Genomic DNA, 25124 nt, shown 5'->3' with positions numbered 1-25124 from the left:
TTCATATAATGTAGGTCAAGTCCAAAGAAAGGACAGTAACATTATCTGCAAGGACAAGGTCACTTAAGGTGTGCAGCTATGACTTCCATTGACAACAAATTTACTTTAAATTTTATTAGTGCCGCAGGCATACAGATAGACTTGTTTCTCATCATTTCACACAAATTACAAGGTGATAGTAGTGCAGGTTGGCTGCGCGTATTAAATTATCACTATTCCTATTTGCACATGTCATTTGAGCTGTGAATTTTTGTCAACCATACAGACAAGAAAAAGTTAAATTAAAAATGAATAATTTATCATGTGAAATTTATTCCTGGCAAGCATGCTAGTATATTCTGAATAATTCTAAGTTACACATAGTTTGTCTTCTTCTTTCCCAATGCTGTCTGGCATTTTTACAAAACATTTTACACAAATATTTTTTTGTAAAGAGGTTCAAAAATTTACATGCATCAAATGTACTTGAAACTACTGTGTGACAGATATAATATCAAATTTCAATTTATAATGTGTGGTCTATATAAGGACTGAATGAAAACATTTACCCATGTTAATTTCATACATATTTACTGATTACAACAGGCTGAGCTGTTTGTATGTTACTTATGATGACTGTGGGTCTACACCATCTTGAATTTTTAAAGGTCAAAGGGCATATTAAGTGGTTGTCTTCTACATTTGTCTGTGTGGCCATGTATAAACACAGGAATACAACATTAATGTATGTGGAATCAGTGAAGGAGTAGTTGTGATAAATATGCAACTAATACCATTGAAATACAAATCATAAATGCAAAATAAACATTTTTGTGTAAGAGAATGTAACAGCAGTGTACACTTCTATTCAATACAAGACCAGTAGTGTGACTCATTGTATGCCCTTAAAAGTACATTTGTTCTTATGTTACGTCTAAAAAGTATGTGTTAAGGATTATCAGCTCTGTCTATAATAGGCTGACAGCATCTAATTTTGTGATTTAAAAACATGTGGCTGGTCTATTAGACCTTCTGTCAAGTACCTGCCCATCAAATACTTTATGTTATGAAATGTTGTCATTCTAGAGCTACTGTCAATTATTTCAACAAATATTGGAATCTCTAGGATTTGACAACTTGAGTGATTTATAATCTTTAGTACTACTGACCTAAAGCGTGGATATTTGAGTCATGAATGCATGGTTTTGCAAGGCCAAGAGAGTCACTGGGTAAAGGTATCAGAGTTCAAAACAGAGGTTTTAAATTATTGGCACAGATTTAGACCTTTGAAGAATTTATTTTAGGCCATTGTGGAAACTACTGTAGCTGGAAGTTATGCTTAGCAATTATAGAAGTAGAACAGAAAGAATGAATAGGAAAGATTTTGTACAAGTGAACAAGAGGAACAGAAGTAAGCTTGATCATTTTCAAACAGTACAACATTTGTATATTTGGAATATGTAACCAGAGGGAGCTTAAAACCCCAGAAGTTATTGCTTTGAAGTTTTCAATTGCACACAGATATTTATTTCAAATAACAACAGGGCTCTCCATATTCATCAGATCACATCTGTAAATTGTATAGGAAAGGTTGTGAAACAAAAAGTAAACCTGGTAACCAATTTAATAGTGATGAATTTATCCAAAACATTGATAGTTGACTTGATCTACACTGGGCCATTAGTTTACCATTATTTCAATTTGTCTGTTTTTGTAATATCTATCAAGGCCATTTTGGCCATTACTACAGTTTATTAGCCATTTGCCCCACTCAAATTGACATCAACATTGTAAAAATACCCAGAAAAAATCCCTCAGGAGTGTATTATTGATGAATGATCTACATGTATCACCAAAGTCATTAGACTTTCCCATAATGCTTTGTACACACTATCCATGTGATGGCTTCACAATAAGAATCTCTGCATGCTGATGTTATCTGAAAATATAATAGACACTGACAGTTTCACCATTTCTTTGCACTTGTATGACTTATCCAAAAACCGATTTATTGAAATTACAAATGAGTCATCATTTTATCAGAATATAGATGGAATTCATTAAAACAGCTATTTAACCAATAAAGATGTTGATATGACTAATGTATACATACAATCTGCAGTTTCACATTCAATCTTTTAAATGTGCATAATGATTAAATAGCTTATTTGATTGGAAATTTCACATTCAATCTTACAGTAACATTAAATAGAGCTACACCCACAGCATTGGCATTTTGGTGAAAGACAATGTTCTCTGTAAATCTTGGATTTAAAAAAGCAGAGGTCATATGTTGTCACCTCTATTAAAGTAATTACACTTTTCAGAAGCAACACATTGAATTTGAAAAAGGAGGCAATCTTCAGCCCATCTTTTACCATTAATGTTTTACCAAATACAAAATGGAAATTTGTTCTTTACAAGCTGTACAAACAGCCTTGACTTCAATGTCTAATTTGTACCAATAAATAGTAGAATGGAAATGCTCTAAAGTGGAGTAATGGATTAAATAAGAACATGTCCATTTCAGAAAGTTAAAACATAGTAATTACAGACTTCAAAAGCACTGGTAAAATGGATTAAGATAAAGAAGGCAATCTTCAGTCCACCTCTTACCATGTACAAATGTATGCCTACCAATTGAAAATGATAATTCATGCATAAAGTAGCTCGACGAATTGGTAGCGACTTGAAGGATATGTTTGTATGTATGAAAAGGAAAATTGAACTGTGTACTAATAATTAGTTGGATTCAGTTATGAATTGAAGAAAACTGTTTATACATCAGAAAGTTAAAATAGTAAGTATTGCTCTGGGAAAATGAAACCGATAAAAGAAGTCACTCTTTAGCCCATTTTTTTTTCAGTTATTACCAACCAACCAACTAGAAATTGGAATGAACAACAGCTAGTGTTGTACTGTCTGTGACTGTGTAACTGGTATACAATTCACTTGACTTTATTCTTTCATAGAATTGCTCTGAAATATGAATTGAAGTGTGTGAAAGTTGAATTATGAAATAAAACATTTTTCATCCTGACAGAAAGTCAAACATCATTGGAAGACATGTAATGATTTCACAATTTACAATTATGCATGCCTGCAACCAAATGGCTGTAAAATAAGAATTCAAATCTAAACAAACTATTAACTAAATTGATGTACATGTACCAGTAAATGCTTCAAAGTCAGAAATGTTCAGTGAGCAATTGTTCATGGTTTGGGCTGCACTTATTTCTTACTGAGTACATTGTTGTTATATCTTCATAACTAAGGAGTTGATGGTATTTGCACCTCATGAAAACATGTTTACAATGTGATTGATACAACAGCTAAAACCCAGGCTTGTGTTGAAATGTGATACCTATGTATATGAGTACACCATGACGCTGAAGGTTCTAGCCTGTGTTGTCAACAGACACATGTACACTCTCTCTAGTCGGAAATATGTGGTTGACAATTTTACTGCTTGAAGTCAAACATAGCACTGTCACTGAAAAAGGCACACATTGTAATCCAAATGAAATATACTACTAGTACTAGATACATAACATTCAAAAGGCAGCCATTGATTGGTGGCTGTATGTACCCACGACTTGTTCCTACATTATTACCAGCAGTGTTATTTGGTAAAGTATGTCTCTATGGTACTTCATTGATGCAGTGTAAAGATGATAGCTCATTTGAAGTAAATTCCCAAAAGGATACTTGAGTTCACACCTGAAACTGAGGACTTCATCAATATTCTCAAACACTGTCATAAAAAACATGTACATGATGATATTTATAATATAGACTGAACCATTTATTTGACATGCATTGTGCGTCATATTTTCAATTGACTGCTTCCATTCCATATGTATGAATATATTTTATGAATATTTAACTGTATATATATGAATGGAATATTTATTCATATTTTGTCATGCTTCATAAATAAGTCAACAAAATAAAACAGGTGAATTGGAAAATGAAGTATATTATATTATGTATACAAATGTATGTAGTTTTGTCGTATTATGGGATATTTCAGGACAAATATCATGAGAAATGAATACATTCATAAGACTTAGTATATTTATAATGCGTATAATGCCACATGAATATTCATAGCTTTATCTTATTCATTTATGCATACTATATTATGATTGTAGTAGTTCTTGCTCAAAATAGCTTGGACAAGAATCATCCTGGAATAACAAAACAGCTGCATAAAATGAGAGATAATTGCTAATTGACAATAATAATTGGCCAGCCACCTGGGAGCCTGATAAGGCATTAAATTGGAAATGACATTGCAGTCCTTTCCTGTGGGCAATAGCAAGGTTGAATAGAATCTATAGGATTTATTTTGATACTGAAATGTTAAATAGAAATGCAAACCAGTTTGTTGATTCTGTAAAGATTGAGCTCCAAGGTATATTTTGTTGTGCTAGTTTCAATAGCCATACTTCAGTTAAAATAATCAATACTTTTATTTGCAGTTGACAAATGCAGCTGCATCAATCATCAAATCCATAAATTTAGCCAAGATGCAAATAACCTGCTGTAGTTCAATCAGTGTTACTTATTGAAACACTCGGACACACCCATAGATACAAATGTACATAATGTAAATCTACACACACACACACACACACACACACACACACACACACACACACACACACATACCCACACACATACCCACACAGATACACACACACACACACACACACACACACAAGCATGAATGCACGCACACATATTTATAAACACATGCACATGCAAACACATTCAAACAATGCATATATTAAAACACACAGACTTGCAAAACAGGATTCAATTCACCTTATACTTGTCTCTACGACTACTGTAGTTGTTTTTTGAATTTGAACATTTCTCATTTTGAACACAAAAAAGACTACAGTTTGGCGTGAATAAAGTATTACTACTTTGTTACATTGTAAACAAAACAAATTTTGATAGAAAATGCTGATCTTTTGTTTATTACTGAGTACTAGTGAAATCATATGATGGATCTTGTATCTATAATAAATTGATAAAATCGTATTTTCCTGGTATATGTTGATAAACATGTTATCAAGGGTTGAAAACTGAATTGCATACTATAATAGCATAACACAATTCTTGATAATGAAGACTTTGATTATAATAATCATCATAGCACTTTTCTGCAAATATATTTCATAAGCAGGGTGCTTTTGGAAAGATGTAATGATTGAATATTGTGTGGAAAGTATAAGGTACAATGTCCTGTCATAAGGATCATATATTCAAATGATTGAATCATGTAGAAAGTGTCCAGAGACAGACATTATGGAGTCATGGATTAAATTACATTCGATGGCTTCATTTTTCATTGAAAAGATCCATATATCCTTCCTGTAACACTTCAGGCGTCTGGTGTCTGCATTATAAGCAGGACTATCAACCCCTTGTTTTATAGGTCATGTGGAATTATGGTTCCTGTTTCACACAGATGCTTAGGTTTTACTAGTCCATCAGAAATATCAGTACATTGTTCGTAGATCCTGATGAAACAGGAAAATCTGTCTGGTCTAACTACATTTAGGTTTATTGAAACTAGACCCGTAAGTAATGTTTATGTATAGTACAGTTTGTATGTCATTATAAAGGCAAAAAAAAAATGTGTGTTTCGAATCGCATGGCCTCAGAAAATAGAGTAGGTAGGTTAGAATTTTATTTTAATTTGTTTTATCTTTTTTACTTGTTTTTATTTTTTGAAAAATATTGCTTCGACCCCAAAACAAACAAAATGTCGGTCAGAATACCCCTTCTGTGATAGTTTGATGAAATATATACAGACATCACTGGGGAAAGAAAGTAGACAAGCATTACAAATAGATGTGTAAGGTCAAGAAGATAAAGAATTTCTTATGTTTTTGTTTTAAATGTCTTAAAAAATGTTTAGGGTCGGAGGCTTAAACTAGGGTCGGCCGGGTTGTCGGAAACACACAACTCTTTTTTATTTGTAATAAGAGTCTGTATGTTCAATATTTAGCTAAAGTACACTCCTTATACAGGAACTGCGTTTCACAGAATATAAGTTATTTTAATGATATTCACAACATGTGCTGTATGTTGCTTTGATTGTTTTGGAAATCATTTGTTTAATACTTACATTAATATTTACTGCCTGAAAGGATATTATTTAAACAAAACTTTCCTAGTAAAATGAGAGCTGTTACTGGATATTAGGAAATCCTTATACTTCCTGTTTGTTGCAATATTCAGTTGTTTTCTGAGAAACCAGTAAATCAATATGAAATCGGGTAGAATATAAGTATTACCAACAGTGCAATAATGTGAGAATGGCTCAGGTGCACCTAGTCAACTGTACAAATACTTGCTGGTTCATTCAACTGAAAAACATAGCTAATAAATTACTACTTCTCCTTGCACTGTGACATTAAGATTATATTTCAAAATATGGAATTGTTTTAAAGTTGTGTCTTTTTATAGAGACTTTCATGAAATTGTAAATACAATGTGTGGACATTGGAAAATGTATTTTTGTGTAAAAATTGGACTTGGCATTGTAACACATGATTTTTCCAGCATGGCCATCTCTGTTTGTGTATTTAATCTTCATCATTACTTAATTCAATTTCTTCCTAAAAATTACAAATTTTGTAGAAAAGATAATAATGATAGAAATGATAGAAATCTATACAGTGACTGAGTGCTTTTCTTGCCATCGTATTTTGACAAGTTTCTAGGGAAAATGCATCATAAACAAGTTACAGAACTGTGTAATTTTAAGGTTTTTCATGTAGAAGAAACAGATCTAAGTCCTTCTAATATTTCAAATACTACTTGTGTAGGCAGAGTTTTATTTATTTAGTATTTTATATCATTTTATTCATGAATCAAGCCACTCCTTCTTAAGTACACCTCAGCGTAGTCAGCGAGTTATATGTGAAAATGAGTGATATGATTAAGTGAACCAAACATGAACGTATGATAAATGTTGTATGATCTTCATAATTATACATGTATACATTAATACACATACTTAACATCACACAATTTGACGTATGGTTGTTAACAACAGTTGAGGCCTTTTGCCTGCCATTACATCATTACATTCAGTTGTACTTTTCTGATGTAACGTTTCTGTATTTGACCAACTTTATACTTTGTGTAGAAAAGAATTATGAGCACTATTTTCAGCGTAAGAATGCTTTCTACAGTTTATCTATTAAAAAATGCATCAAACAGACAAGTGCATGAAGATGTAGAAACGAGGTATTTATTTGTGATAATATACATCAGAAAGTTCAGATGAAAAGGGCAAAGTTCAAACCACTTTTGTGCCAAACCATAGTGCATTCCAGTATTTCCTATCAGTTCGTTCCTTCTAATTTTCCCTCATAGTCTTATGTTAAATTCATTTATGATGAAATTGTCAACAATTACTAGGATTGGGAGATTGGAAAACTTGGGAGTTGATTCAATTAATTGTAAGTTTATATAATAGTTACAATTAATCAAATCACTACTTACCAAATCATACCGTCACCCATAATTAAACCCATAATTAAATTACACCCTAGACTAGAGTCAATACTACATGATATGGGGGGGGGGGGGGGGTAATATGTTAATATGTATATAGAGGTGCCCCAAAGTTTGAATTTGAAGTAGTCGCATTACTTGCTTTTCATACAAATATACAATTCTAATTTTTACAGATATTACTGTTGTGACCCCAAGATTAGTCTTCCGTACACGTTCTGATACCTGTGACCGATATTTGGTTCGACGAACTTGCATATATTCATTTAACAATACTTTTTGTCAAAGAATGTTCAATAGACATTTTCGACTTCTTTGTTTTCAACAACTTTAATCTTGTGCCTTATTTTTATGATGATATTCACAGTTATCTTATCTTATTATTAACTGTTGCCATGAAAATGAAAGTGGATTGTTTAAGGCTAGATTATGTAAGAACAAAAACAGTCTTTGTTGTGTGGGAAAGAATACTGACTGTGGGCTTTCCAAGTTGTGAATGAAGTAATTCATTGTATTGAAATCAGTTTTGATTGTCCATTCATTTGTGTTGCCCCCTGACTGGCAACTAAAAGAACCACTATGAAAGACCAAACCGAAAGAAAAATACATAGGTATGTGGCAATATGTATGCCATAATACCATAGCACAACTATTATAGAGATAAAGTTTTATAAAGTTATTATTTGTATATCCAGCAACTTGTTGTAACACTTCACCTTTTGGGTCAATTACAGTACATGTCATCACATACATATTCCAGTATGGTGGCAAGTCATTAGTTTGTTGTTCTTCATGTACCCGGGACACAATCAACATGGTGACAATTTTTCCATATAAATGAAAAGGACTTAGACTTACCTCTAACTAGGATAACAAAGTCATGAAAAAGTGAGGTACAATGTCTTGATGCTATGTTCATATACTAGATCAGTGAAAGCTACTTCCCTATCAACACCACGTTGGTGTCTCATATATCAAGACACTTCCTGGTAGAGCTGTCTGTGAGGGGTACTTTACGTGTCTTTCATGGGTATTTTGCACACTGCTTTCTATAGAATATGAGTCACTTTCGTAAGACTCTCGTAAGACTTCTGTTCACTCTCTATTCGATATATCATATTGTAACCACTCCAAGTGACCATTTGGTACAGGAAACTGGCAATAACAACTTACAAGATGGGGTCTCTAGATTATGCCCATGTGTGTTCACTATCTGTTCTCTATTGTACCAAGGTAAATAGCAGTTACTGTATGTGTTACATCTCTACTTGTAGGTACATGGTATTCTCAGAAAACATAGTTTTGGGGAGACCTGTTGTGTGGAAATGAGATTTATGTTGTATTTGTCAAACATACAATCATCCTATGAAATTATGAAGAGTATACTTCTATAGTACTCTTGATTCTTTTTCTTTGATATTGCATATTTATCATGTTTCTCTTTCCTATTCTACACAGCAACTGACCAAGACTATCCAGTCATTGCAAGATGAGTTGAAGACTCAACGAGATCTAAAACAACAATTGGAAGATCTGGTGTCACTGACTTCATCACCTCAGGATCATGAGGTCCTGTCTCTGAAAGCCGAGAAAGACAGACAAGCTAAAGAACTGTTCCTTCTAAGGAAAACCTTGGAAGAGATGGAATTGCGAATTGAAACACAGAAACAAACACTTGCAGCTCGTGATGAGTCTATTAAGAAGTTGTTAGAAATGCTGCAAAGTAAAGGACTGCCAGTGAAGAATCTAGAAGACAATAGAGAAGTAGATCTTATGCGTACCAAACTCATAGAAACTGAAGCTAAAGTTACACGCTTACAACATGAATTAGAATCGAAAAATAAAGAATTCTCAAGAACCAAACAGGTAAGCAGAATGAATGTATTGTACAATAGGGATCAATCAAACAATTTAATGTAAGGATATACATGTTTTTGCTATGATGAGATATTCATCTCGTGAATACATGTCTGTAAACAGCTAAACTTGATATTTGAAGACTCTATGCATCTGCAGTAGAATCAGCCCTTGCAGTTTTAGGAGAATTGGCAGATTTTATAGATCAAAGAATAGCAGACATATGATTAGTAGAATCATCAAAACAATGAATATTCAAAAAAAATGTGTATATTTTAACAATACCATGATGATATGTCTTAATGTTGTATGACGCATGATTTATCCAGGGGCCCTGAAACCAACACACATAACAACAAAACTTTCAGTTATACTGACCAAAGACTATCCAAAAATAGAAATAAGAAATGGGTATCACACTGTTGTAAGGATATGCCTCAAATACAAGTTATCCTACATGCGTCTTTTAGTCATTACCAATATTATTTTCACTATTGTAAGAGTATACCAGGAAGAGAAATTAGAAATCTATTTCACTGTGTTGTAGATGATTGGTCCGCGGCATGTATTTGTATATTGATGTCTCAGATTGCATCTCAGATTTCATTTCAAATTGATCCCACCATTCGATTTATATTGGGTAACAGTTCTATGGATGACATTTCAAAATATTCATATCCAAATATCAAATTCAGATATTGCTCAGTGAGAGTTCTGTTAAATTATACACTATAAAAGCAATATGAAATAATGATGTTGTTTCAGTAATTCTTACTTTGTTACCAGAACACAGATGGACAGACATCAACAAGGAAAAATACGTTGGTGTGTGTGTGTGTGTGTGTGTGTGTGTGTGTGTGTGTGTGTGTGTGTGTGTGTGTGTGTGTGTGTGATTGTGTGTATGTCTGTGCACGTTTGTGTGTGTGTGTGTGTGTGTGTGTGTGTACGTACGTACGTACATGTATGCATATGTACAAGTAAGTCAAATTAGAGAACCTTTATCAATGTGTAACAGTACACTGAGTGGTTCATAAATATTTATTGGTACCTGCAGTAGAATTCTACCACCTAGGTGTGTCATAAAATAACCACTATTCGATTTCTTAGTCTACACTACAACTTCTGCTCCTAATGCTACACATGCATTACTGTAGGCGCACATAAGAACAAGTTTACCATCTTGTTCTATTTTGACCCTCTAGCGTAAGGTAAAATGCTATTGCAGGTACTGAGCATTGGCTTGTTAATTATATATGGAGAGGGCATGATTCTTCATCTTCCATTACCAGCAACATTCAACATACTCAAAACAATTGGCATTCATTTGTTTTTGTAAAATTCTCCCGACTCATCGATAAACTTATACTAGCAGTAGTAGTATTTTTGATACTGTGAAATCCTCTGTTTTCATGTAATGATGTTATTATTCTGAATCCTCGATTTTTTACTGACTATCTCATGCATTCAATCTTAATCAATGAAACAAAAAATACACAAGTAATATTATAGAACCACTCTTGTGAAATTTAAATTCAAATATCTATAAAGTAAAAAAGTATTCCGCAGTAATATTACATCATGTTGTGATGCTTTCAACTCCAGCCATTGTGAAATTTTCAAAGGTATAAGCATGATAACAAATCTTACTTTAATATACTGTAAATTTAGACATATGTTTTTATAGGTGTTGATTTCAAAGATGACCCTGTTTGATTTGTGAGAGTAATAAAGAAAACATTTATTTAAATGTAATAAATAAAATAAAAATTTCAGTGCATGTGGAGCTGACTTCAGACATAACACAACCTGATACTAACAACTAATGTATTGTATTTCCATAGATAAATATGGTTGGAGATATTACAATGAATACAAATACACAACACACCCTATTGCATGTAAACATGTCTAGTCATCTAATAATGATATGGACTATCCTATGCTAAAAATGCTTTCTTTCTCTGTTGACTCCTGTACTTGCCTATAGGACCTAGAAATTAATGCCGAGAAAAGTAGAAAGCTTGAGCAACAACTTGGTTCTTCCTTCACATCTCAAGATTCTTCTCGAACTACTAGTGCCCTCAAAACTATCATAGAAGTCAAGGTATCCCCAATATTGTAATGTGTCATGTGATAGTCATGTGACAGTCATGTGGTCATGTTTGTACTTGCCTGCTTGAAATGCACACCTGCTTGATGTTTAACAATTTGCACTGTCTGTCAAACTGAACACTGATATTGTTGCATCTGTGTTGGCATTGCTTATTGATACTATTTACTAATATTCCATAAGTATAAAAAAAAAAAAAAATTGTTGACAAAATATGTTGCAGGGATAGCAGGCCAGTCAACTGTTTAAAGAACGCAAACATACAGACTGTAGCATTGATATAACAAAGTTCTGCGAAAGTCAATTTTTGAAGTTTGAAGTGATTTTCCCTCCCCTTTGATCAAAGTAATACCACCTTTTCTCTCCTACACCCTTATTCCTCAGCATTCACCAATAGAGTAAAGATCTCATTTTTCTTATCCACACATGTACTAATAATTCCATAGATGATTTGATGAATTGCTATTCATGCCATTGATCACTTGTAATATTTTTATGATTGCAGAAATCACTTATTTGCTACTGAGGCATAAGATTTATGTTTGTGTGCTGATGTACTATGTGTAACTACAACATTACAAAATTAAATATTGAGCAAAGTTTTAATAAATCATTGATAAGTACTTTATTACAAGTAACAATGGCATGTATGATTTTTTTTGTCAATTAATACCCACCAAACTAACCACTGTACCATACATTCATCAAACATATTACTACTTTACCTCTCTACTAGTACACATCATATACATTTGTAATTGTACATACTATCCGACAAGTCTCATTTCATAGCATGGTTGTTTGAAAATCTGCATGTTGATATTCACTGTCTGATTTCACAAATAGCCAGTCTTGGTACAAAAATACTGATCAGTACTGTACAGTGTGAACATGCGTGTCAATACCAAATATTTAGAGCAATATTTTCTTGTGGTTTGTATTGTATATTGTCGTATCATTATACTATCATTTTCAACAATACATATCAATGAGAATATTTGGATACAATGTGCAAGAACCTTGTTTCTGGTAGTTAATGTAGTAATAAAGTATTTAGCCATTTCTGTGGTCATTATAAGTACATGTACATCCCTACCCCTTCCCCAACTAACCTTTATACTATAATTAAACCATTTATCTGATTTGTGTTGTTGATTGCTATGGTATGAGCCTGGAATCCATACTGTCTAGTTTTATGTGACATGGAGTGAAAGGCCCTGTAATACTAGGTATGGGTTTCAGGCTGATAGATAAAATCATCAAATCTAGGTGTGAATGCTGTGATTTCTGTGATGTATATTTTTACATTCAATATAACACACTGTTTTCATTTCTGTGTATTATCCCTAGTCATTTTTTGTGAGATTGTTTATTTATTGTTCAACTAGGATGGTAAAATTTCTTCACTAGAGAGCCAGGTACAAGAATTGGAAAGACACCTCCAAAAACTTCGATCCAGTGGTGCTATCAGTCCTGAAGAGAGGACTGAAGAAATCAAACAAATTGAAGAGTACAGAAGTCATTCCAAATTTATGAAAAGACAGGTAATCAGGTGTTATACCCCAATATTTTTCTTTATTCAGCCAAGAGAATTACGAGTAACATAAGGAGCCTTGACAGTATGAGGCAAAGATGAGGGGTCACAAAAACCTGTATGTAATGAGAATTTTCCAGCTGAATGGAGCCAAATATTGGAGAATAATACTAGTTAACAGTTGTGACCTGCAGTAAGTTAATTTAAGAAAAAAATTAGGGGAAAATGGCAATTTTGAACACTTTGAGTCATATTTCAAGCACCACAGAGAGTGACACTGATGCACAATGTTAATGTTATGATGTAGAATAGCAAGGGTATAAATTCCATAGTCTCTGTTTGAATCACAGAACTTGGCTTACACATGGTATAACAAATCCACACCAATTTAAACTATAAGGTTAGCTATAAATACCTTGATATCGTGTGAAACTGTCAATGTATAGAATTATAGTTCTCTGACAGGAAGGTAGTTACAGGAAGTTATTAAAATTTAATGTGTGAACTCATGAAACAATATCAGATCGTCATTAATATTTCATTTGAATGCAGTTAATCAAAGCTGCGTAGGTGCTACGATGAAATATGTCAACATTACGCTTTTCGATAACATACAATGTGCTGTCTATATTTACAGCCGAAAAGTGTTTGAAATATGCAATATTTGCTACTTTCCATCTGAGATTATGAATATTATATTTATCTCACAATCAAAATGGAAAGCTACAAGGTTTCCATGAATTTTACACTCATATTTTCAATTAAAAACATTTCAAATATTTTTCTAAAACAAAAAGTATTAGAGAAGTAAAAGCAATTGCAGTCAGAAGCTAAGATCAAATCAAATTAATTAAAAGAACCGCCCACTCTGACGTAATAGTCAAGCTAGCAATCTTGATATATTGGATTGAAGAGCTTTTTTCACTTTCATTAAAGTAGCCCTGCTCTACTCAGACACTTTAGGTAGATACTTACATCAAGCTGATATCCCAGTATCTCATCTATTCTGTGAATAATTCAATATACAAGTTGTGTGAAGGACAGACATACTTGTATTTGGATTTTACAAGGTGCTTTCATACTAAAATAACCTTGGTCAAGCTGTATTTCCTTACAGCATAAATGATGATGTGTGATTTCATTGCATTGTATGTATTTCCATGCCAAACATTGGCTTTCAAGGTGCTTTCATACTAAAATAACCTTGGTCAAGCCATATTTCCTTACAGCATAAATGCTGATGTGTGATTTCATCCCATGTATGTATTTCCATGCCAAACATTGGCTTTCAAGGTGCTTTCATACTAAAATAACCTTGGTCAAGCTGTACTTCCTTACAGCATAAATGCTGATGTGTGATTTCATTGCATTGTATGCTTTTTGAGGTAATGGATAAGCCTTGTCACATTTTCTGTTCTGCATAACCTTTGGTGAATATTATAATGAAAAAAAATCAGAAATATATTTTTAGCATAATTTATCATATAAATGTTATGATTTATACTTGTATTACAAGAATTATGAAAATCTTTGTGTTATTATAGGGGGTATTATTATATAGTGTACTTATAAAGAATACTGAGAAGTGGTGTATTAATATCATACACAAGCCAAATTATTGTCTTTGAACAGAAAATATGGATTATACACCCTCATTCTATGTCATGACTACCCATGTCTACATCACAGGATCTGTGTTACTTTAAATTTGAGTCAGAACATTCCAAATTGCAATTAGTTTTTACAATTTTTTCATAAATTATGCTTGAGGAGGTATAATTATATTATATCCCCATATTTGTCTTCATTTGGTTGGAAAATGCTCTTGATTTAAGGTTTTGACAACCCTTGTCTGGGGACTTGGAGTGACATTGGTGACCTAGACAACTGATATTTTCCTTGGCCGAAAGAAGTACAATATTGAGAAATAATATCAAAATTTCCAACAGTTTAGTGTAAATGACAATTGTAAATGCTACAAAAGTGTCATACTCCATTCTAGGAAATCCTCACCAATAAATATTGAACATATACCATACATCATGAAATTTCTTATCTGGTCATAATCTTGTTTTGTTTGTCTGTACAGATTGATCAGTTGAAATCAGACTTGTCTCACAAAGAAACAGATCTACAAGCCACCAAGACAAAACTGGATACACTGACCATCCAATACTCTGACAAACAAGCACACTTTGATGTCTTGAAAGAATCACTGGCTGCCAAAGAACAACATTCCAACATACTACAAGCTGATGTAAGAAAGTCTTCTCAATTTATAACTCTGATATATTTAAAAAAACAAAAACAAAAAACCAAACACATACAATTTTAGTAATTCATAATCAACAAAGAAATATTGTACAATTTTTAAACTATAATAAATAAAAACATATGGTTCATGTATACATCTGCTACAACTATTGTACCATCAGAAATAATTGACCATGTTGAAAATTATGATACGCTGTGTATATAAAATTAATATAATATGATTTTATGACTAATTTTACGTCTATTGGTAATTTATATTGATAATTTAAATTATCCGAAATGTCTAAAATTAATGTAATTATGTGTAAAATTACACTATGTATTTAAAATTAAAAATTAATATAGTATGATTTTGTGACTAATTTTACAAGTCTCTTGGTAATTTAAATAATCTGAAGTTAGTCATTTCAACAAATTCTAGTTTTTAGTAATTTGACTTGATTACTTGGTGAGAGTGTTAGTAGTCGTGTGTTATATCTAAAAACAGCTAAGCTGTGACCTTTGTGATGCCTTACTAGGGTTTTAGGCCATAATTGATGAGAAATGTATTAATTTGACATCTACTGGTGAATTTGTTATGATTAATGAGAAGCTTGGGGTTGTGTACTATGAATTACTCAATATATTATTTATAAGTAATTTTTGCTGATGAGTTGGTTAGGAAGGACAAACAACATATTAGAATTTGATAATATCTGATTAATTTGAATCATATATATATATATTGAATTGAATGAAATATTAATCAATTTTACGTGGAAGAAATTAGATTAAATCAAAATGTTTGAGAAATTTTATGATATGGAAATTGTAACATGTTCTGGTATGCGTTTTGATCAACAGGTTGAAGCACTTAGAGCCAGAATTGAAGAGAAAGACAATCTGATAGAGAGAAAGAACAAACAAATAGCCAACTTCAATGAAGAGAAGGGTAAATATAGTGGTGACATAGCCGAAGTAAGAGAAATGTTGGATATTAAAGACAGAAAGATTAATGTACTGCAAAGAAAGGTAAACATACAACAATGTACTTCAACTTCTTGTAAAAATTAACACTGTTGGGTAGCTTTACTAATGCAGGTGATCAATCAATGCGTATGTTTGGACAGCCGTGACATTGAGCTTGCTTCACTCAGTCGTGACAATGAATACTGGGTGTCAATATACCCTACTTTATCATAGCCATGCCATTGAATCCCTTTGCTTAAATTTAGTTCCTGTCATCAGCTCAGCTATGCATTTCTGTTGTCAATATTAGTTTCTTTCCCCTTTGCCTTCTTCTGTTCAACCAGTAGGTATCCCCCATATGAAGCCAACAGTTGAAAAGTAGTGATAGAGCTTCTTTATTCCTACAACCCTTACCTAGCCCAGCAAAGCTGTTATTGTAAGTGCTTTATTTACAGCACTGTCTTGCACACTTCATCCAGCAGCTTTCCAATCGCAACATCGTATCTCTGACTTGGTCACTCTTTTTTTTTTGTTCGTGTTTTGAGCTAACTGACATGAGAAATAGACTGGATATCAAGGATAGGAAAATTAATATCTTCCAAATCAAGGTGATATTAGTAAATCATTCACTGTGTGCTGTCGTATATTGACGTTAAATATCCCTCCATCATGTACTATCTCACATTGCTGTCAGTCAGTCAATCACATTTCAGTTTAGTGCTTTGCAATATTTGATTTTTTCATCTCATCCAGTACTAAAGCTTGTATGCCTGCGTTCCTCTCTTTATTTGGTTCTGTTCTCACAGTTCAGTTATGATTTAGGGTTCTGTTTGTTTGTTTTTTTGTTGATGACTGTAAATTTAGCTTTGTTCTGCATGATGTTTTGTTGAATGGAATCCAATAATGTTTAAACTACTGTTTGGTTTGTAGTATATACCCAGCCAAGTTGTCACATTATTCACCAGTTTTGGTATTCTGCACACTGCACAAATTTAATTTAAAACAAACCAAAAATTTGTGTAAGAATAACTTATATAGCATTATGATGTGAAATTTGTACCTTGCATTTCAACATTTTAGTTGCACATAGCCCAGACAAAAGTCTTTTCAGAATTCCAAATTTCAAAATTGCTTATTACATACTGTACTTTATGGTTCCTCTGAACCGTGAAGCAAAGTTTGAATCTTCATTAACTTGTCATTAGTAATTCACAAATATTACAAAAATACATGGGTGTTTAAAAACAACTCCGCTTAAAAATAAGGACACCATGGCTAAGAACATGCTACAAGAGAACAAGTAGATAAGTTTTATATAGTCTATTGATATCAACTAATAAATGTAACATGTACTGTCTTTTTTAATGAAATGTATTATTTTGTGTGACCCAGGGGGTGTTACTCACCTTAATATTGACCTTAATATGACCTCAACTGACCTTAATATACCTTATGAGTGCATTTTTGCATCAATATGATCATCTTGCCAAAAAGAGTGGATATAGTATCCAAACTCTACTTTTGCAACACATTTTCTTTCAAATTTTCTATATATTCTTTGTTTTTCAGGCTAAGACATTTTGTTTAAACTGTTCATCTTGAGTTATCATAAGCAGAACTGGAATTCCTTTGGGATTTACATTTGATACTGAAAAGGTCTAAAAAGGGATGTTATATTCTAAATGTGGGTACCATAGCCCTACCAAGTGTGTCATAGTATCACCCCCTGGGTCTGTCATGACATGTTGTATACAGTTTACCAATAGTCAAACTTCCATAAGTGTACCTAGTGTCTTTGCTGTCTATCTTGTACATAGGTATAGTTCAAGGGATGTCATTAGACTGGCTGATCACAACATTTGTATAGACAAATGAAAATACTAGTTCTATGTTGTGTTGCTCTTGTAATCATTACCCCCCCCCCCAAAAAAAAAAAAAAAAAAAAAAAAAAAAACATTGAAATTATCCATTGGGTGAACAAGTGAAATAAATGTAAATGTGGCAATAGGAACATCACTTTATACTTTTGAGAATCCATACATGTAGTAAGTATTATATATAGTAAATGTAATCTCTGATGTTAAAGAGTGTAAAAGATAGTCCAAGATATACTGCCAGTAGGATTATACTACAGAGTGTGTGTGTGTGTGGGTGTGTGTGTGTGTGTGCTAAGGTTTGGAAATCTGATAAAAATTGTATAGATTTCCACACCTTGTAGCATGTTGTTGGGAACGTTGGGAAACTCAGCTAGAGTTTACATAGATACATACACTACATGGTAAATCTACTTTGATGATAATTTTATAAACTTTAATATCACTGAGACAGAAACACAAGTTAGACCCCGACATTTGTGAAAACTACAAAAAACTTCCTAACAATTGTGGTAATTTTGATATGTATAAAGCTGTTCACAAAAACTGTGTCACGTAACTTAAGTATATGGGAAGGGAATATCAAACAAGATTACAGTATTCCCCGATCTAAAGCCTGGAGTTGATGCTATCCCAAAGGTCACTGTCATGTAGACAGTACAAAAGTACGCTACCCCAGAGGCTAGCATACATGATATAGATGTAGAATATCAAACTTCAGTCTTAAAAGGTCAGTTGGCCTTTATGGTCCTGGAGGGCTTGCAGCCAGGCTAGGAATCATAATATCATGTTTCCACCTTTACAAGTTTCACCAGACTCTTCTTTATGTAGCAGTCTGAGAACTATTATATATGTGAAGGTTGGAAATATGTAACACTTACATCCTTGTTAATAAACATTTCAAGGAAACCAGATCAAATATTTTTGAAACTTGCTCAATTATTTCTCTTTTTGATAACTACCACGCAAGTATTTCCTTTCTGCTGGCACCCATTCCTTTTACTTATTGTTTGTAATATTGACTAAAAACAATTGATTTTTTCAGTTGGACAATTTACAAGAGCAGCTTGGTGATAAAGACATACAGATGAGTAATCTGAGAGAAAGAATGACAGCCTTACAGACGGATCATAGTAGTTCAGACAGTGCTGTGTCCAGTCTAGAGGAAGCACTCGGTGATAAAGACAGAATGATAGAAAGGTTGAAGGAACAGAGAGACAGAGAAGATGCAGAGAGACAAGAAGAGAATGATATGTATTCTAAACAAGTCAAAGAACTAAAAGACAAAGTGATGACGTTACAGAGAGAATTTGAAGAAAAAGAGGTAATGATAGGATTTCATGTCACAAGTAGCAGATTTATGAAACGGTATGAATAAATCCATTGGTTAAGAGGTTTCAAACATTTTGTTATCATCTCATAGTTTTGTTACTGAACATAAGTACAGCAAACTAATTTTTGCCTAGAATGTATGGTTCCCAGGAAGGAGGAAGTATAAAGGGCTGTTGTGTCATTAGGTCTGTGTGATGGGTAACAAAAGTATTTTTGAACAGTGTTGGAAAGCAGACTCTAAAACTACTATTATAATTATTTATGCTTATTATAAACTTGTATGATCTGTCAACCAATTCCACTTCTCAACAGGTCCTGTTTGTAATACACCAAACAGAAGTTCTTTTCAAAAAGTCCAGTTATTGAGTAAAAGCATTGCTCCAGCATGCAACTTGTGCATCTCAAAGCAACTGTGTTCCTTTGCTTTCCCTCCATATTCTTTTTCAATTGACCATACCTCATCACTCAATGAAGTCAATATATGTGAGTCATGTATTGTGTCAGATTGTTCACAAATCAACTTTCCACTCATTGATAAATTTTACAGAATAACTTGATGGAGTTGAAGGAGCATGCCAACTCTATGGCTTCAGCTGGTTTAAAGAAAGATTCTAAGCTTAGTACCATGGAAGTGATGATACAGCAGAAAGCTGAAGACCTCAGTAAGGTGGAGAGTGAACTGAAACGAGTAAGTCCAAATATTCTTGGCTTAATACACTGCTCAACAGATTACCAGCAGTGCTATTCTCATCTCGTATTCTTCAGATTTTTTCCTCTTAAAGCCACAGTAGCTGTAACTCAGAGTCTTTGTTTTCTCAATATTATAGAAAGAAAGGAAAGCTTCACAAACATCAGTCTGATCTTTCTTATTAATCTTATATTAAGTATGGTTTTTACCATCTTATAAGTCATGAACATTACTCACATAGAACAAGAAAGTGCTGAAAATATTGTGACACAAGATACATGTCGTATCCAAAACATGAAGCTATGGTAAGCTTGTACAGAGTTTGATCAATCAATAGTAAAATACATGTAATATAGCAGGTATAACATGTAGATTCTGAGCAATAGTAATTAACTTTATTAAGTCGTCATATGGAACTACAATTCAAAAAATAAACCAACAGTTACAGCTACTGCGACACTTACAAAAACAACAGACTGTGCTAACATTTAAATCAGTTAGTTTAATATTGTGATGTGTTCGATATATTGACATATCAGGATTTTACAGATGGTGGTAAGTATAGCTACCTATACACATATTAATTACATCATAATTTGTCATCATACTATAACTAAACATTGCCCAGTGTATTCTACTGTATGCATAGAAGACATCCCTTTTGAGATGCCATTTTTTGTAAACCTCTCACTTCTAGTAATTGTAATCTTGGTTACACTACTGTGTGTATGTGTGTACCATACAAACAGACATTCCCCAGACTGTCTCACCACACATTACACAACATCAATACTTAAACTTCCTCTTGACTACACTATCCCACGTAGTGTATCTAAGGATATAGAGTGACCATACATCTTTGGAGGTACAATGTTAATAGTTTTGCATTGAGCCATATCTTGTTGCATTCCAAGTGGATTTTCTTGTATATAACTTCATGATCAACATTGACCATCTTGCTGACTGCTACCCTCATACATGATTGCTTGCTTTGTCCCTATTGCTTGCTTGTTGTCAGAAAAATCGACAGTTCTCCTTGTTGGTAAGTGTCACCTCAGAAATAAAAGTTTCTTTTTTTTACATTCATACTGTACTGTCCTTCAAAAGTGTGTTCCAAACAATGTATGTATTTGTCATACACCATACATTACATACAACATTCACATACTGCATGTTATTATCTTGTATGTATCTTTCCTTCATTGTACCCCAAGCAGGACATTTGTCATGTTTTCTGAATATTAGGACTATGCTTGAAAAAAAACACCCAATCCTGAATAATCCATAATTACTCTCGTAGTTTTTCTCAATTTATTTAAAATCTTTCTATGAATTGATTATTTTTATGGGCAATATGGATAAGAAAGTATTCATTGTTTTTTTTTCATATTTCTGAATGACTTTAGTTGTTCTACTGTAATAATGCGTTGTACTTCATTGATATACTAGTCATATTACAGTTACAAACTCTAAAAAAACGTCTCCTCACTTGTACCTCTGGTTGGAGTCGGTGAAGCACAGTTCACCGACTTGTTAGCCACATTTACAAGAACTGAAAATAGTCTCCTGGCTGGTACAGCTAGGTCTAGTTGGGGACACAAAATTCACTGTCTTGCTAACCACATTTACAAAGTCTAACAAAATCTACTGGCCAGTACCACTGGTTTGGTTTGTGAAACATACTTCACTGACTCACTAGCCATGTTTACAAAGTCTCCTGGCCAGCTACTGGTTGGAATTTTTGATAATGCAAACACACTATGATCCAGTACTGAATATGGATAATAATATGGATATTGACAAGAGGTCTCCTAAATTGTAAGGAACTTGTTCATTTTTTGAACACATCTACTTTTACAGTCCTATGTTTAGACCTGAAACATCATCCAAGAAGTAGAAATCTGGAAGACCAAGTCATGTTTAGCATTTTGCAGTTTTAAGGAGAACAACATATTGTAAATTATGTTAGATTTATGGAAAATAATGTTAATCTTATCCATTTTGCCCAAATGAACTTTTTTTCCAAACATTATTATCTGTGATGTTATACTTTTTATTAAAAAAGAAAAGTAATTAATTATTTTGTATTTCTACACCTTTGTTTTTGCATCTCATTTACATTTGTAAATAAAATAGATTTGATTCAACTGCATCCTAATACAAAATACAATGAAACTAATGATCACTACTCACAGGCTGTAAAACCCACAGGATTAAACCTGTGAATGCATGGGTTATTTCTAAAAGTGAGAAATTTGCCAATTTTGAGTTTGTAAGACACAAGTTCAATTTGTGATTTTAGATTTCAAAATGTGTCATCTGTAATGAGTTGTGGTTTCGTGTTAAATCATCAACAAAGACATCAAGAATTATTGTATATGAATACATTAGAAATTGACATATTTGTTAAAAATGTGTGAAATATTAGAAATAAAGGTAATTTATATTTCAACCCAAAACTCTTGTCATTCAAGTCAATGTAAGATTTGGGTACTTAAGAAAGAGTTTGAAGTTCATTGATAAAAAACTTTCAAAACACTTATATATACTTAAGTATGAGTATTCCAAAATCAGTTTGATCTTTACCACATGTTATTGGTCCTCTGCTGCCTCAAAAATTACACTTGCACACTTGTCATGATAATTCTTACATGACACTTTTCAATGATGTTTAGATGGTTTGAAGTTGTCTCATTGATAATGTCAATTTGGAACATAATGTCCACATGAGGTGTTATGTGTATAATTCATTGTAAAACTCAGTTGCCCATACCTGATAATAAAGTTGTTTGTAATGATGGTTCTCTTATGGTGATACATGTAGGTTACATGTAAGGGTGGTATGTAGGTAAAAGCTGTGGGTTCCCCAAGTATTTTACTGAAATAAGTTCCCTACCAAATTTATGATATTGTGTACATTCTGGTATAGACTATGGTAGTTTTACCAAATTTCCTCCTTCTGATACTAGACTTCTAAACCTTAGCAAAAACTGAAAAAGTTTACTGAAAAAGTTCAGAATTCATCGTCTTTAAGCACTTTTAAGACTAATTTTATAGAAGCATATTTTAAATGAGTGTTTTGTTAGTTTTATTTATCCTGTATATTGTATTTGTCTAATATTTGTATTTCTGTGTGTCTTTTACATTATCCTGTTTTTGTTGTCTTTTAGAGGGTCCTGGGGAAGACTAGCTTTAACTAACCAGGTTATCTATATGATTTTTAACTCTCTTTAAATAAAATTTTAAAAAAATAAATAAAATAAAATAAAATAGACACTCTTAATATTGCAGTTGATAAAATTTTAGTAGAATGTTCAAGCCACTCATTCCGGTATACAACTGGTACGACTTCATACTAGACACACTCATCTCATACTGATGCTATGTTTTACTAGACAATGTGGCAACACATACCTAGATGTTTAGAATGAGTATAATTGTAAATATGTCTTGTTATCTTGTAGATGAAGGAAGAGAGAGAAAGAGACACTGGTAAAGACTCTGATACTGCCAAGAGATTGATAGCTTTGGAAGATCAAATTGAACATTACAGAGAACAAGTCAGTAAATCTCAGTTGGAAGTAGACAGGTTGCTAGATATTCTTAAGCATATGGAGGAAGAGAAGAACAGCAAAGACCAACAAATTGCAGAGTTGGAAGGGTACGATTTATTTTACAAATACTCTCTGGTATTTGTGTTTCGTGAGTGTCATGCAAAGTCAAATTCCATGTCATTAAACATTTTCTACAATTCTTACAAATATATTTGTGCTATTTACTAATCTTATCTTACAAAGCCCTTTAGGAAAGCAAACTTGTTTGTGTTTCCACACAACACTTTTCACATGCTGAGTTCCAAAAACTTTCTTATCTGTGAATGTTTCTCTTTGAGATGAATCTACGTCTTCTAACTATATCTGAGCTATGGTGATGACTAGTGCACTGATCTCTTCACAAGCACCCCTATACCACCACAGGGACTTGTAGGAAGTAAAATTGAAATCGCATTGATTGCAAAGAACAATAGAAATATTGCAAATTCAATGATGGTGACACTTTTTGGCAAAAGAATGTAGAATGCATTGATCATGAAAAATCTATGATAATAATATTGGTATGCTTGTCAAATCAGCACTAACATCTGTAGGCCGATTCTAACAAACTTACCAAAGACCGGAATGAAAAAAAACACATTTTGCATCATTAGAAATGCTGAAAAATGCTTAGTTGTCATTTGGAATGTATTTTCATTATTTTTTTCCCTGCATAATCTAATCTCAGAGTTAAAAAAACTATTTACTCTTTAGTTATCATGCGAATCTTCCTAAATCAACAAAATTTTGGTCAATACATATAGAAACTTCCTCTTCTCACTGAATTAAGTCCCTTGAAAATATGGTATTCCGCAGTATGTCATAGAGCTCTTCAGACTTCCCTGTTATCTCAAAGTTTTATACATACATGCAATATTTCTAAAGTCTGCTACAAACTACCAACTATGATCATAGTCTGTAAGTGTAAGAGACAACATTCGTGCCGCACTATCAGAGCTGAACAACATGATGTATCTTTAATACAGTGTAGTGCAATCGATGCTATAAGGTATAAGGGTGGCCATACAATGCTTTGTTTGTGTCCTCTAATCAATTCAATAACTTCTATTAATGCATCACCAGCAAACTCAAAGGAGACTTACAAGGGTGAGTGGTGTCTTTGCTCCTCACAAACTCAACTCTGACCTTTTACCTTTGACCTATCCTTCTGCTTTCTCTCTCTCTGTTTTTGTACTGGTTATGTTGAACTCCAAATTTCTCAGTGCACTGTTGTGAATTCTTCTCTTAGTTTTAGTGTTTTATACTAGTTATTAGTAGAAATATTAAACACAAACAAAACAGTGAACGGTAAGCAGGGTACATGTTTGGAAAATAAAAAGTAGACAGACAAAAAATAGTAAACATTGAATGTCTTGTACTGTGTGAATGGGTT

At 32.9% G+C, this 25124-nt stretch overlaps 1 protein-coding gene across 2 annotated transcripts in view; it reads left to right on the top strand.

Moving 5' to 3' along the window:
• Positions 1-25124, top strand: part of LOC144440368 (ELKS/Rab6-interacting/CAST family member 1-like) — a 43647-nt gene that overhangs the window by 4104 nt on the left and 14419 nt on the right. Inside the window, exons 2-12 of one of the 2 annotated variants that reach the window (XM_078129740.1) lie at positions 8980-9387; positions 11366-11482; positions 12877-13032; positions 15112-15279; positions 16140-16307; positions 16790-16852; positions 19164-19442; positions 19998-20138; positions 21157-21180; positions 23603-23799; positions 24815-24838. In XM_078129740.1, coding sequence (XP_077985866.1) covers positions 8980-9387; positions 11366-11482; positions 12877-13032; positions 15112-15279; positions 16140-16307; positions 16790-16852; positions 19164-19442; positions 19998-20138; positions 21157-21180; positions 23603-23799; positions 24815-24838 — 1745 coding nt within the window. The remainder of the gene's footprint in view (positions 1-8979; positions 9388-11365; positions 11483-12876; positions 13033-15111; positions 15280-16139; positions 16308-16789; positions 16853-19163; positions 19443-19997; positions 20139-21156; positions 21181-23602; positions 23800-24814; positions 24839-25124) is intronic. The other variant, XM_078129748.1, reaches the window with a different exon arrangement.

This window comes from Glandiceps talaboti, chromosome 1, assembly GCF_964340395.1.
Source record: "Glandiceps talaboti chromosome 1, keGlaTala1.1, whole genome shotgun sequence".
Classification (NCBI taxonomy): Eukaryota; Metazoa; Hemichordata; class Enteropneusta; family Spengelidae; genus Glandiceps; species Glandiceps talaboti.
Note: the sequence above shows the minus strand (reverse complement) of the source record. Positions and strands in the feature narration are given on the sequence as shown.